The 15,000-nt window shown below is 34.0% G+C and overlaps 1 protein-coding gene across 1 annotated transcript in view; it reads left to right on the forward strand.

Moving 5' to 3' along the window:
- The window catches only part of LOC149130808 (uncharacterized), a 73,553-nt gene that overhangs the window by 47,759 nt on the left and 10,794 nt on the right, over positions 1-15,000 (forward strand). The window contains exon 2 of the mRNA XM_089343752.1: positions 10,846-10,958. Within this exon, the coding sequence (XP_089199878.1) occupies positions 10,846-10,958 (113 nt within the window). The remainder of the gene's footprint in view (positions 1-10,845; positions 10,959-15,000) is intronic.

Below are 15,000 nucleotides of genomic sequence, written 5' to 3' on the forward strand. Positions count from 1 at the left end.
ATATATATGTATGTTTATCTATCAATCAATTTATCTCACTCCCCTCCCACTCTTTCTCTCTCTCTCTCTCTCTCTCTCTCTCTCTCTCTCTCTCTCTCTCTCTATATATATATATATATATATATATATATATATATATATATATATATATATATGTATGTATATATATATATACACGCACACAATTGTAAAATATAAGGATCGAGATGTAGGGAGACAGTTGCCTTCAAGCAATCCGTAATAATAATAATAATAATAAAACATTTCAGGAATAATGGCAGTTTATTGAAGCGGAAGGTTGTGGATTTTTCGTATCGAAGAATGATAAGCTGAAAAAAAATTATTTTTAAATGTGTGTGTGCGTATGGATATGTATATACATACAGACACACAATATACACACACATATCAACCTATGTAACTATCTATATATCCATTTCTCTCACTCTCTCTCTCTCTCTCTCTCTCTCTCTCTCTCTCTCTTTCTCTCTCTCTCTCTCTCTCTCTTTCTCTCTCTCTCTCTCTCTCTCTCTCTCTCTCTCTCTCTCTTGTTTCTATCCTTATTTCTTTCTGTGTTCCTTTCAGTTGAAGAGGTAGGCTCGAAACATCAAAGACTTTCTTTATTCCCGAGCGTTAAACTAATACATCGTCTGTTGTTTTTTCGTAAATTCTCCCAGATAGCTGTCGTGCTGATGTCGGTTATTGAGGCAGAAACATGTGCCAATGATTGTCCCATTATCTCCTGACAATAAGTCTGTCTCTTTCTTCAACGGCTTCCCAGTTTTAGAGAATTCTTGATTCTTGGGATTTCTCCCCTTTTCCATTAACATTTGGTAATTATAAGACACCCTCTAGAGGCGGAGATAATTTTAAGCAATCAAGAATTTATCCTGTATGGTATTCGATATATCCATATTTGTCTATCCTATCTAATTACATGACGTTTGTTACACTGAGTTATTTCCCTTAGCTCATTTGTGTTTGAAGTTTCGCTTATTACAAAGCTCTATTGTAATTTTAGTTTCATTCAAGATGAAGATCGTTATCAGCAAAGCCTCGCAGACTTTCCTCTGGAAGTGCCAGATCATTAATCATATTCTTTGCAGTAAAGGAAAGTGAAGTAGGTGAATCTTTTATAGTCTCTTCTTGCCCCGCAACTTCATCTTATTCTAACGTCATCAGTTCTTAATTAGACAGATATTTTCTATGAGAAACTAGCATCTCAACCACGATATCATCTACGACTTTTTCCAAACCATGCATCATTTGCTAGGATCATAGTATCAGGCCGAAATTGATGTGGGTTTTCTGACGTCAGGAAACCAGAAAAGTCACGCATACAGTTTGACTAAAAGTTTACCAATTCCCATTCACAGTTGTTGGTTTTACCTCAGCCTATTACTCAACTGCTTTGTCAACTCCCTCTACAGAAGAATCTAATTGCAGGTTTAACTTTCTCATTTCTTCCTCTCCCTCTCCCTCCCTCTCTCTCTCTCAATCTCTCTCTCTCTCTCTCTCTCTCTCTCTATATATATATATATATATATATATATATATATATATATATATATATATATATATATATACATATATACATATACATATATATATATATATATATATATATATATATATATATATGTATATACATATACATATATATATATATATATATATATATATATATATATATATATATATATATATGTATATATATATATATATAATAATATTATTAGGGACAAAATCCAAAATTACAGGTAAAAAACTCAATTAAAATCAATTTATAAAAAATTAAATTGAGCCTTATAGATAAAGTATATATAAAATATATATAGTTTTAGGGAAAATAACCAATTTTCAAGAACTCATCGATGAAAATCCACTATCACATATAGAAAAATTAATAATTAAAAGCACAATAAATGAGTATAATATAAAGTAAAGTAAATATCATAATATAAATATAATAAAAAGATTACACGTGTTTCATAACCAATTTTCAAATAGAAAAGAAATTTAAATCGATTAAAATCAATTGAAATTATCTAAAATAAGTTCTATTCAAAAATATAGCTACTCGTCAGATCGTAAGTAGAACAATAATTAGATATATATCTCAACCAACAATAAGTACCAAATGAATTAATATGATATACTTATTATATAAAGATAGAAAAATTATTTAAAAAATATCATAATATCAAAATAATAACCATTCAATAATCATCCCTTCATCCATAATAATAACATGTATATTATATACAAAAAACATCTTACCTAAATTATCATTGTTTTAAATTATCATTGTTTTAAATACAAGTTGAACGAAGTTTAAGTTTAAAATAATAATGAAGATAAAATTAGTACATATTTAACCGGTGTAATAGTTAAAGCTATACTATTTAAAGCTAAAGACGTTTATTTAATTATGATTAAAGATCAATTGAATAATAGAAAAATACAAGATTATTTATTTCTACAAACGTAATAATAAAAAATATGAATGAAAAAATTATGAATGGAAAAAATTATGAATGAAAAAATTAGGAAAGAAAAAATTATTAAGAATAAAAGGTTAAACTTTATATATATATACAAAGTTTTGATTTTAAAAAAACTTTAACGATATTATAAACTATAAAGATTAATAATTAATCAAATAATATTAATCAAAAATTATCGAAAATATATCAACACTATTCCAATCGAAGTTCTAATATTATGTTGAAATGAAACTATAACTCCTAAATAATATAGTGTTAAATAAGTTATCTATTAAAATAATCTATAAAGAACCAAATGAATAGTATAAAAACAAGAATACATATTATTTTCAAATAGTAGAAAATCTTTAGCAAAGTGAAAACAGTACTTATCCAAATTTTTCCGTAATTCAAACTGAAAAACTAAGACGTTATCTAATAGCTATAGCGTTTTAAGCAAGAGTTCGCGCGAAAATACTACGTTAAAAAAGAACGTTAAAATAGAGAATAGAATACGAAAGCATGAATGAAATAATAATACTTAAATAAATGAATGAAAAATTTAAAATTTATATAACTAATAACATAAAAAGAACAAAAAACTATAGTTATCTTATAAAACATATTAATAAATATTAAATTCTAATATATAATAAATAAATAAAAATATTAATAGTCGTAAATTAAATAATATTATGAAATAAACTAAAATACTACTATTGATTTAGTCTTATCAAAATCGTCGTGTCATTGTAATATAAAACCTTAGTCTTATCAAAATCGTCGTGTCATTGTAATATAAAACCTTAGTCTTATCAAAATCGTCGTGTCATTGTAATATAAAACCTTAGTCTTATCAAAATCGTCGTGTCATTGTAATATAAAACCTTAGTCTTATCAAAATCGTCGTGTCATTGTAATATAAAACCTTAGTCTTATCAAAATCGTCGTGTCATTGTAATATAAAACCTTAGTCTTATCAAAATCGTCGTGTCATTGTAATATAAAACCTTAGTCTTATCAAAATCGTCGTGTCATTGTAATATAAAACCTTAGTCTTATCAAAATCGTCGTGTCATTGTAATATAAAACCTTAGTCTTATCAAAATCGTCGTGTCATTGTAATATAAAACCTTAGTCTTATCAAAATCGTCGTGTCATTGTAATATAAAACCTTAGTCTTAATTATTAATTTTTCTATATGTGATAGTGGATTTTCATCGATGAGTTCTTGAAAATTGGTTATTTTCCCTAAAACTATATATATATATATATATATATATATATATATATATATATATATATATATATATATATATATATATATATATATATATATATATATATATAAATATATATATACATATGTGTATATATATATATATATATATATATATATATATATATATATATATATATATACACATATGTATATACGTATATACATATGTGTATATATATATATATATATATATATAGATATCTGAAGGTCGCGGGTTCATGTCCTTCTGCGGGTGATGCAATACTTGCAGGCGTAGGAGTGGCTGTGTGGTAAGTAGCTTGCTTACCAACCACATGGTACCGGGTTCAGTCCCACTGCGTGGCAACATGGGCACGTGTCTTCTACTATAGCCTTGTGAGTGGATTTGGTAGATGGAAACTGAAAGAAGCCCGTCGTATATATGTATATGCATGTGTGTGCGTATATGTTTGTGTGTCTGTGTTTGTCTATGAAAGTCAGGCAAATGCGACCTTTTTCTAGCAGTAGGCCGCATGTGGCATGAATCTTCATCAGGCGGGCGGCACTTCAAAAAAAAAAAAACGTAAAAAACATTCAGAAAGTCTCACGGGCTGCAGGTTTGGCAATGACTGATGTAAGCCCTGATATACAGAAAGTTGGGATGGTCACGGGTGGAATGCATTTGATATACGATAGGCATTCGATCGTGGAATGATCTGAAGGCGTAACAACAACAGGAATATGTGGCGGCTCAAGCGTTCTTTATATCACAAGCAGACGACCTTTTTCTCCGTTTTCTTTTTTTTTTTAACTTTTTCCCTTATCTTTTACGTTTCTGTTTTTTTATCTTTTTATATTTCTGTCTACTTTCGTTTTTCTTTTCCATTTTCCTTCCGGTTCATTTAATATAGTTTCCAAATTGTCTATTTAGTCAGCGCTCACTTCCTAGACCCACTTGATTGTAAAGCAAACAGCCAGGAGAGTCTGTGTCGAGACTATAAATAACATTATCAATACTTCATCAAAAGTTTGAATGACTTCTCCGCAAGAAATCAGCTTAATTTACTCAGCCAGAATTTGGTGAGTTCTAGAAATAGCATTTTGGCGAAAATGCCGAATATTTTTAGTTGGTTTTAGATTGATTAAAACACTTGGAAGCGTCTTAAACATAACAAAAGGTCAGACAATTCTATTTCCAATAATTAAACTCCGACGTAATTAGCTTTCAAAATAGTTTGGATTGCTGTATTTATTTTGTTTTCTTATCTTTTACCTTTTACTTGTTTCAGTCATTGGAACTGGACTGTGGTCATTCTGGGGCACTGCTTTGAAGTCGAACGAATCATCCCCAGTTTTTTTTCCCCGTTTAAGTGTGATACTTAATCTCTGAGTCTCGTATGCGAAGCCGCTAAGTTACGGGAACATAGACCAACTCTAGTCGGTATGCGAAGTTGTCGGACAAGCACAATGACACATATTCACACGCACAAATATATGCTGGGTTCGGCTACTCCACATTGATAAGGGGCAATCACTCCGATAAGGGGTAATCACTAGTTGATTAGCTCCAAGAGGCCATCGCCTCTAGCTAGCTATGTGACACACAAACCTGTGTCCATTACATCTTTTGAACAGGTGAGGTCAGCAGCTTCCCCTTGCAGGTTCAACATCCAGAGACTAGTTTCGGGGTGATTGCCCCTTATCAATGTGGAGTAGCCGAACCCAGCATATATTTGTGCGTGTGAATATGGCTGAATTTTTCTTGGCGACTTTTCAATACATACCCTGCTTTTGCATTCCTCAGTATCAGTGTTAGTGGTATCAAGCACAGTACAAAGATCAGTGGGGACAGGTAGTCCCCTTGGAAGATACCTCTCCTGATTTCTACTGTCCCTAAACTTCTTCCTTATACTGTCAGGTCTGTCCTCCAATTCGCCATACTTTTTCCAAGCAATCACTCAACATTATTATTATTATTATTATTATTATTATTATTATTATTATTATTATTATTATTATTACTATAGCTGAAAAGCGTCTACGAAGTTAGTTTCGTAATCGATACTTTATCTATGCTATGCATCTGTATGTGATGCAGGTATATTTCTGTTTCATACACACCTATTGATTGCATCACCCACCTCCACGCCCACGCCCACTAGCGTCCACATTTCTTATTCTTAGAACATTCTTGAAATATTAACCTCAATTTTCTGCTATTTTCTTATATACATATTATTGATATTGTTGTTGTTGTTATCATCATCATAATTCTTATTATTATTATTATTATTATTATTATTATTATTATTATTATTATTATTATTATTATTATTATTATTATTTATTTATTTATTTATTTATTTATTTACTTATTTATTTATTTATTGAATATTTTTTTTCTTTCGTTAGAAAGCCTGACCCTGTTCGAGAATAGAACGAATGCGGCTAGACCTTAAATGCTGTGAATAATTAGAACGAGAATGCATTATTGCTACAACCAACACCACCACGACCACCACAACACTCACCATCACTTATCTCGTCAGATACTCGTGCGGCGGCGGCGGCGGCGGCGGCGGCGGCGGCGGTGGTGGTGGTGGTGGTGGTGGTGGTGATGGTAGTAGGGATTGGGCGATCACAAATGTCTTGGCTTACTTCGGTTTCGCTTCACTTGTTTTACATCAGGAATTTTTCTCATCGTAGATATCTTTTACCCTTTATTTTTTGTTTTTTTGTACCTGCTTCAGTCATTAGAATATGGCCAGGCTTGAAGTGCTCGGTCGAAAACCGACCAGACTACATATTGTTTTAAAGCCTCGTACTTATTCGATTGCTCTCTCTAGCTGAACCGCCGAGTTATGGCAACGTAAACAAACCAACACTCGTCGTCGTAACCGACGGAGTGCCAGTGCTCCATGGTGTGGTATTGTGTGCTGTTGTTTAGTAATTATGTGGTGCATGAAAAATAAATAAATTAGGCGAAACAGAAAAATAAAACCCGAGATACATGGAGGCCCTGCATAATTAAACAGCAATCATCTGACGGCAAATAGCGTTCTGAAAAACACAATCTTGAAACAATGACGACTTCTTAGTAAGACATATTATGCATGTACGTGCGCGCGTGTATGTGTATGTGTGTATTTGAAGAGAGGGAGTGAAAAACAGAGCGAGGAGGAGGGAGAAAGAGAGGGAGGGAGAGAGGGAGAAAAAGAGAGAGAGGGAGAAAAAGAGAGAGATGGAGAAAAAGAGAGAGAGAGAGAAAAAGAGAGAGAGAGGGATAAAGAGAAGGAGAGATGAAAGAAGCAAAATTAGTGTACATATATTCTCTTCAACTAATTACAACTAATTACACGTACTTCCTCCAACTGTTGTTCGTTTCTCTAATCGCTTCGATCGCCATATTGCTATTTCCATTCAGATGCCAGAGATCTATTAAAGAAGATCTCTTTTGAGAAATGATGTTTAGAGCAACTGTGGAGATTTCTTTTCAAGATAACACACACATATATACGTATACGTATACGTACTTCCACATATATTCATATATATGCATGTGTGTGTATGTGTATGTTATTATCAATGTTATGTACTTGTCTGTACACACACGTACACACACACACACACACACACACACACACACACACACACACACACACACTCACATATATATTTATATATATATATATAGAGAGAGAGATGTATGTGTGTATTGTGCGTGTGTATGGAGGTAGATCGATAGGTAGATACATAGACAGGTACATCTTGTATATACAAACAAATACACACACAGACATATATAAATCGTTCGATATTCATGTCACACATACATATATATTCTCTATGTGTACATATATATATATATATGTACATATATATATATATATATATATATATATATATATATATATATATATATATATATATATATATATATATATATATATATATATATTATATATATATATATATATATGTATGTATGTATATATATATATATATATATATATATATATATATATATATATATATATGTGTGTGTGTATATATATACACACACATACAATATGTATATGCATATGTGTGTGTGCACGTGTATGTGTGAGTGTGTGCGAGTGTATGTGTATGTCCATATGAAATTCGCCACCGTCACACACATGGTTATCCCCCTTCAATCTACTCCATATTTCCATCTTTTCTTATCGCTTCCATCGCCAAAGGCTTCTTTAGTTTTTATCTTCTGTTTCATTTATTTGTTTTATTCTTCCTTACTTTGTCATGACTTCAACACATCCGCATCTTCCTCATTCGTTCTTATCATATTTTACAATGTCAATCACAACATGTTTTCCCATTCACTTCTTCATCTCTTCTTTTTCCTCCATCTGCATCTTTTATCAAAGTTATCTTGGAAATCTATATTATATTTTTATCTCATTCGCTATCATTTTCTCATTTAAGCCTCATTCTTTTTACTAAAGTACATGCACGTTATCATTTGTCCCATTTTTCTCACTTCATAAATTTCGAAATATTATATGTTACAAAGTATTTATTCATACCAGAACGATTGTAACATGTATGTATGTATGTATGTATGTATGTATGTATGTATGTATGTATGTATGTATGTATGTATGTACGTATGTGCTGAAATTGCAAGGATCTCGACTGAGGAAAGAAAACTCCGAATGACCTGTCCTTGTTTCCTTGTATCGTCTATCTGGATGTTTTGTCCCTTTCTTGTATCACCTAACTGTCTGGATGTTTTGCGTCCTTGTCCCATTCTGTATTATTTATACATATATACATATATATATAGCGGCGTGCATACACCTTGTCTCTTATATGTGTATATACCTGCATACATAAACTGCTTGGGTTTACTGTACAAAAAACGTATGTGCACACATATATACACGTATATGCGTGAGCACGGCCCAAAATGATGATTTTATTAAATGCTAATTTTCACATATATCACTGTTCCTTTGACGTATTGCAGCAGCAGTTTCCTACGTCCTCCGTTAGCCTGCCATATATCAACTCACTACAACCTCCATTACTATCTTCCCAGTGGCTATGCTTCTATCCTTCTATAATCACTCATCTATTATGTCTGATCAATTCTAGGTGTCATTCATCCCCGTTTTTCTTGATTCCTTAACTCTTTAACCTTTTATTAAAAGACTCCTTTTTGAACATGTCCTTTAATTAATTGATCGGCTTATTTAATTTTCTTTCTTCGAGGTGTACTAATTAAATTCCCTCAACTTTTATCAATATTCGTAATTGGTCATTAATCTTGGTGTTTTGCCCGCGATGCGTGTATATATGTGTGCCTGTGTGCTTGTATGTGCGTGTGTGTGTGTGTGTGTGTATGTGTGTTTGTGTGTCAAACTGTCCATTGCTCTATCTGTCAGTTAATCTATCTATCTATCTATCTATCTATCTATCTATCTATCTATCTAATCTTCTATCTATCTATCTATCTATCTATCTATCTATCTATCTATTCTTCTATCTATCTATCTATCTATCTATCTTTCTATCATCTATCTATTTATCTATCTATATAACGTTCTATTTATCTATCTATCTATATACCTGTCTGTCTGTCTGTCTCTCTGTATACACACGCACACGCACGCACACACACACACACACACACACACACACACATATATATATATATATAAACCTGTTGTGCATCTATACATATAGCTATACAAATATGTGCATATATGCATATAGCTACACAAATGTGTGCATCTCTATATGTATATGTATGTACGCATGTAAATATATATATATATCTATATATACATAGACACAATTCTCTTTATCTTTATATGTTTGTGCTTGTGTGCATACGTGTGCATGTGTATGTATGTATGTATGTATGTTTGTTTAAATCAACAATGGCTGGTTATATTGGTGCATTCCAACAGCCAAATATTCTGGCTTTTCGGAAGATATATTATTCTGTTCATCTGCGTAAATTCATCGTATTCTTGAAGTGGTGCCATAACCTTCGACTACCAATAGATAATCAGATCAATAATGAAAATGATTAGAGGCCTGTTCTTATAATGGATGCAATAATGAAATGCTCGTCACGTGGGACAACGGAATTTTGTCTGTGTTCGTATTGATATTTGTGTATGCGTGAGTACACGTGTGTGTTTATGTGTGTGCGCGCGCGCGCGTGTATGTGTGTAAGTGTGTGCATGTGTGTGTACGGGTGTGTGTGTGTGTGTGTGTGTGTGTGTGTCTATGGTGGTTATTATGTGTCTTGATGTAAGAGTTGTAGATGCTATACGAACGTACGTATAGACAAGCGTACATACATACATATTTGTACGCATACACCAGGAAAAGAGAGAGAGAGAGAGAGAGAGAGAGAGGGAGGGGGAGGGTGAAGAGGAAGAGAGAAGGACAATCAAACAATCGGACAATCGGACAATTGAAGATTCGGACATTCGGACATATGCACTGTATAAATGACTGCGCAATGCAAGCATAAACATTGTTATTAATATACCAAATATATGTATTTGTGTGTGTGTGTGTGTGTGTGTGTGTGTGTGTGTGTGTGTGTGTGTGTGTGTGTGTGTGTGTGTATTCTTTTATTCTTTTATTCTTCTACTTGTTTCAGTCATAGACTGTAATTGCCTGAAACAACTGTATACAATTACGCGCTTTAATTACAGCATTAGAGACTTTTAGCTTTCTAACAATGTAATTGTTCTAACACCCTAGTTATATTTACTGACAATCATATATATATTTATATATATATATATATATATATATATATATATATAACAAAACTGTCCGATGAACGGGAACGTGAAACTCGGAGTAACAGTCTTTTGTTATATTTCTGCTGCTTTTAAATAAAGCATATTACTCTACCTCTGGTATTTGAGTACTCTTTTTTCCACCTTGTTGCACATTTTATGTGCTTACTCCGGTATATATATATATATATATATATATATATATATATATATACAAATATATGATATATATGTACTTACACACATGCGCATATACATTTGTAGTATATATTTATATAAATATAAAAGAAAAACTCTTGCTTTGTTCTTTCAGGATTAGTGAATTCCTTAAGATGTTGGCGTTGTATCGCAGACAACTGTGGGTCTGACCCCTCGAGCCACCCTCACGCCAGTAAGGAGCATTGTCAGTTAGGACGTTACTGTCAGGTGAGTTGAATCAATTGAATACATTTATTAGTATGTCGTTGTTGTTGTTGTAGTAGTTGTCATGCGTTTTTTTTTCGTTTAGCCCAAGGTCAGTTTCGGTTGAGCAAACATAGGAACACTCTCGGTTCTATCATACTTTCTATAGTGACATACATGGTTGACTTGTATGCTGTACAAAGTTATAATCCGAGCATGATGCTTCTCCACTGCCTGGTCTCTATTTAGTTGAAGGCCGCACTTCACTAACGTCTTGTGGTTAATTGTATAGGAAGCAGTGCTGATGTTAGGGCCTGCTTTTATCTCTCTGTCCAGTTCCATTTTTGTTGCTATTGTTGTTGTTTATATCTATACTGGATTATGTAAAGGTGAATTTAAAAATCGTTATGCCGATCACATAGTCCCCTTCCGACATGGTGACAAAAGTAAAGCTACTAAGCTGGCTAGCTATGTATGGAGTTTGAAAGATAATGAAATACTAAGACAGGTGTACAAACAACATGCAAGTGTATTAGTTTGACACTCGGGAAGATGAGAAAATCTTCTACGTTTCGAGCCTACGCTCTTCAACAGAAAAGAACACGAGGAAATAAACAAAGACAGAATAAAAAGACAAAGAGAATAAAATAGAGAGAGAATAAAAAAAGCTTGTGGATTTAGCGGTCAATTAAAGGGAAAATAGTAGGTGTAGACAAACTTTAATTGATAATCCAGGTTGATACAGAACCAATATACATTCTCTAAGACAAAAACGAAAAACTCTTCATGAATTGAAAGTTAGTGGAGGAGAAGAGCCATGCAAGGAACGTGAAGAGAGCACAGCATAAAGACGGAACATCACGGTGGTGCTCCAGCATGACCACAGCCACTTGGCTGAAACCCATAAATAAATATATATATATTTATCTATATATATATATTTATGTTTATATATTTATTTATATATATATACATATATTTTGACCCGGTAGACTAGTAAGTAAAGGCGAGTGTAGATGAACTGTGTGAGAGGAACACCCTGAACTGTCCTGTCCAGGGTTCAAGCCTGGTCAGGATGGGAGAAGAAAGTGAGAGTCTTTTTTTTTTCTCGTATATGCAAAAATATTAAAAAATAAATTTCCTAGACAGAGATTGAAACCCCAACCTTCAAGCAAGGTTGTTAGTTAAAATACAAACACCTTTATCTACTTGGCCATCAAACCATCAACTGAGAATCTAATCAAAAATGAGACTCTTAAATCTACTTTTTTATATATTTCTTTATTTATATATATTTATTTATTTATATATATTTATTTATTTATATATATTTATATATTTATTTATATATATATATATATATATATATATATCTTTATTTATACATATATGTTTATATATATATATACATATATATATATATATATACATATATATATATATATATATATATATATATATATATATATATATATATATATATATATATATATATATATATATATATATATATATATTTATATATATATATATATATATATTTATATATATATTTTTATTTATATATATATATATATATTTATTTATATATGCGAACAGGCAGAAGGGAAAGGAGCCATGGTGGAGTTGCTGTATACATCCGTGACGACCTCACACCCCAGGTCTTACTGTCATACTCAAATTCGGTATGCGACACCCTACTTGTATACATAAGACAACATAATATAGTCATATGCAATGCATATTGCCTACCGGATGCTCCACACCACATAGGCAAATTTGAAGATTGCCTCGCTAGAATTAAAGAAATCCTCATGAAACTGGAACACCATGTGACCATATTTCTTATGGGTGATTTCAACTTCCCCAACGTCAAATGGCCCGAAGGTCTCATACTCTCAGGAATGACTTATCGCAAGCAAGCACAGGTGGAATGCCTGCTCAACCTCACCAATGCCCTATTCATGGAGCAAACTGTTCTCAGACCAACTAGAGCGAATAACATTCTAGATCTCTGCTTCACGAACAATACGGACATCATTCATGATGTGAAAGTGACGCCGACATTAGTTTCGGATCACAACATAATAGAGCTGTCTATGTTTGGGCCAAAAGAAACCAGAGACATACAGCCTAAAGGAAGCACTCAAAATCTCTCCAATCTGAACTTCCACAAAGCGGACTGGAAATCGATTCAGAAAGAGATCCTCAGAGAGGATTGGCCAAAATGTCTCTCCACACCAGACATTGACATGAAACTAGAATGTTTCATGTCTATTGTGCAAGCCATAAGCCAGAAATATGTCCCAGAGCACAAGGCCAAAACAAATAGGAACAAGATTCCAAGGGAGAGGAAGATCCTCATGAGACGACGGACAAAAGTTGCAAATCGACTCAACCAGCATCTCAAGAATGGCCAAAGGTCCCGCCTAAAAACGACACTGATGGAGATCGAAAAAAGGCTGCAACAATCCTATGTGAGGGAGAGAGCAGACAAAGAAGCCTGGGTTATAAAAAACATTAAGTCAAACCCAAAGGCCTTCTTTCATTACGCAAAAGAAACAGCCTCAGTACGCTGCAAGATTGGACCCCTCTCCGAAAAGGATGGCTCCCTCACAGACAGTCCAACTAGGATCAGTGAGGTACTGAATGAGCAATTCAAAAGTGTCTTCACCACTCCATTGGAGCACAGACAAGTGAACAAACCAGTGGACTTCTTTGCTACCTCCCCTATAACCAGGGAGGCAGTTACGATGGAATACATCAACATTAGCGAAGAAGATGTACTACTAGCTATACATGAAGTGGACACAAACTCAACTGCAGGCCCTGATGGTTTCCCAGCAATCCTCCTTAAATCGTGTAAGCATGCCCTGGCAAAACCCCTCCAGATCCTCTTCCAGAGCTTTCTCGCAAACGGAAGACTGCCAAGCAAGCTGAAGGAGGGAATAATATGCCCAATCCATAAAGGGGGAAGCAGAGCAGATGCCAAAAACTATAGGCCTATCTCTCTGACTTCACACATCAGCAAAGTCATGGAAAGGATAATCAGAGGAAAACTGATCGCATTCCTTGAAGAAAATAAATTGCTGAGTGATACCCAACATGGCTTTCGACCAGGTAGGAGCTGCCTGACCCAGCTCTTACAACATTACGACTGGGTGTTGAGGCAGTTACTCAACAACTCAAATGTGGACGTAATATACCTTGATTTTGCAAAAGCTTTTGACAAAGTGGATCACGGTGTGATATGCCACAAACTGCGTGATCTTGGCATAGCTGGAAAACTTGGAGAGTGGTTACATGACTTTCTGAAAGATAGAAGTCAGGCAGTAGTGGCTAATGGAGCCACCTCTATGAGAACACAAATAATGAGCGGTGTTCCACAGGGCACTGTCTTGGGACCATTGCTTTTTATAGTCGCTCTCTCAGATATGCCTTCAAGTGCCCGGATAGCCACTCTTGCAAGCTACGCAGACGATACAAAAGTCTCGCAGAAAATACAGAATTCCAGTGATGTTGCACACCTGCAGCAGGAATTGGACTCGGTTTACAGATGGGCTGAGGACAATAATATGCAGTTTAATGCTGAAAAATTCCAAGCCCTGCGCTACCAACGTCCAAAACTGAATATTAAACTTACAGAGTACACTGGTCCACAGGGAATTTCAATCCCAGAGCCTAAATCAGTGAAAGACCTGGGTATCGACATGAGTGATGATACCTCTTTCCAAGTGCACATTACCAGAATGGCAACAAAGTGCAGACGATTGGCTGGATGGATCCTGAGAACATTCAGAACCAGAGATAAGGAATCCATGATGATACTCTGGAGGACATTCGTGCTCAGCCGCCTGGATTACTGCTCACAGCTGTGGTCACCCACCAGTCTGAAATTAACAGCAGACCTTGAAGCAATCCAGAGGAGATTCACAAAGAAGATTGTCTCTTTGCAACTGCTCAGCTACTGGGAAAGGCTGAAACAGCTAAGACTCTACTCCCTGGAGAGAAGGCGGGAGAGGTATGCAGTAATATACATCTGGAAGATCCTGGAAGGAATTGTGCC

Source organism: Octopus bimaculoides, chromosome 27, assembly GCF_046866305.1.
Source record: "Octopus bimaculoides isolate indiv1 chromosome 27, ASM4686630v1, whole genome shotgun sequence".
NCBI classification, from domain to species: domain Eukaryota; kingdom Metazoa; phylum Mollusca; class Cephalopoda; order Octopoda; family Octopodidae; genus Octopus; species Octopus bimaculoides.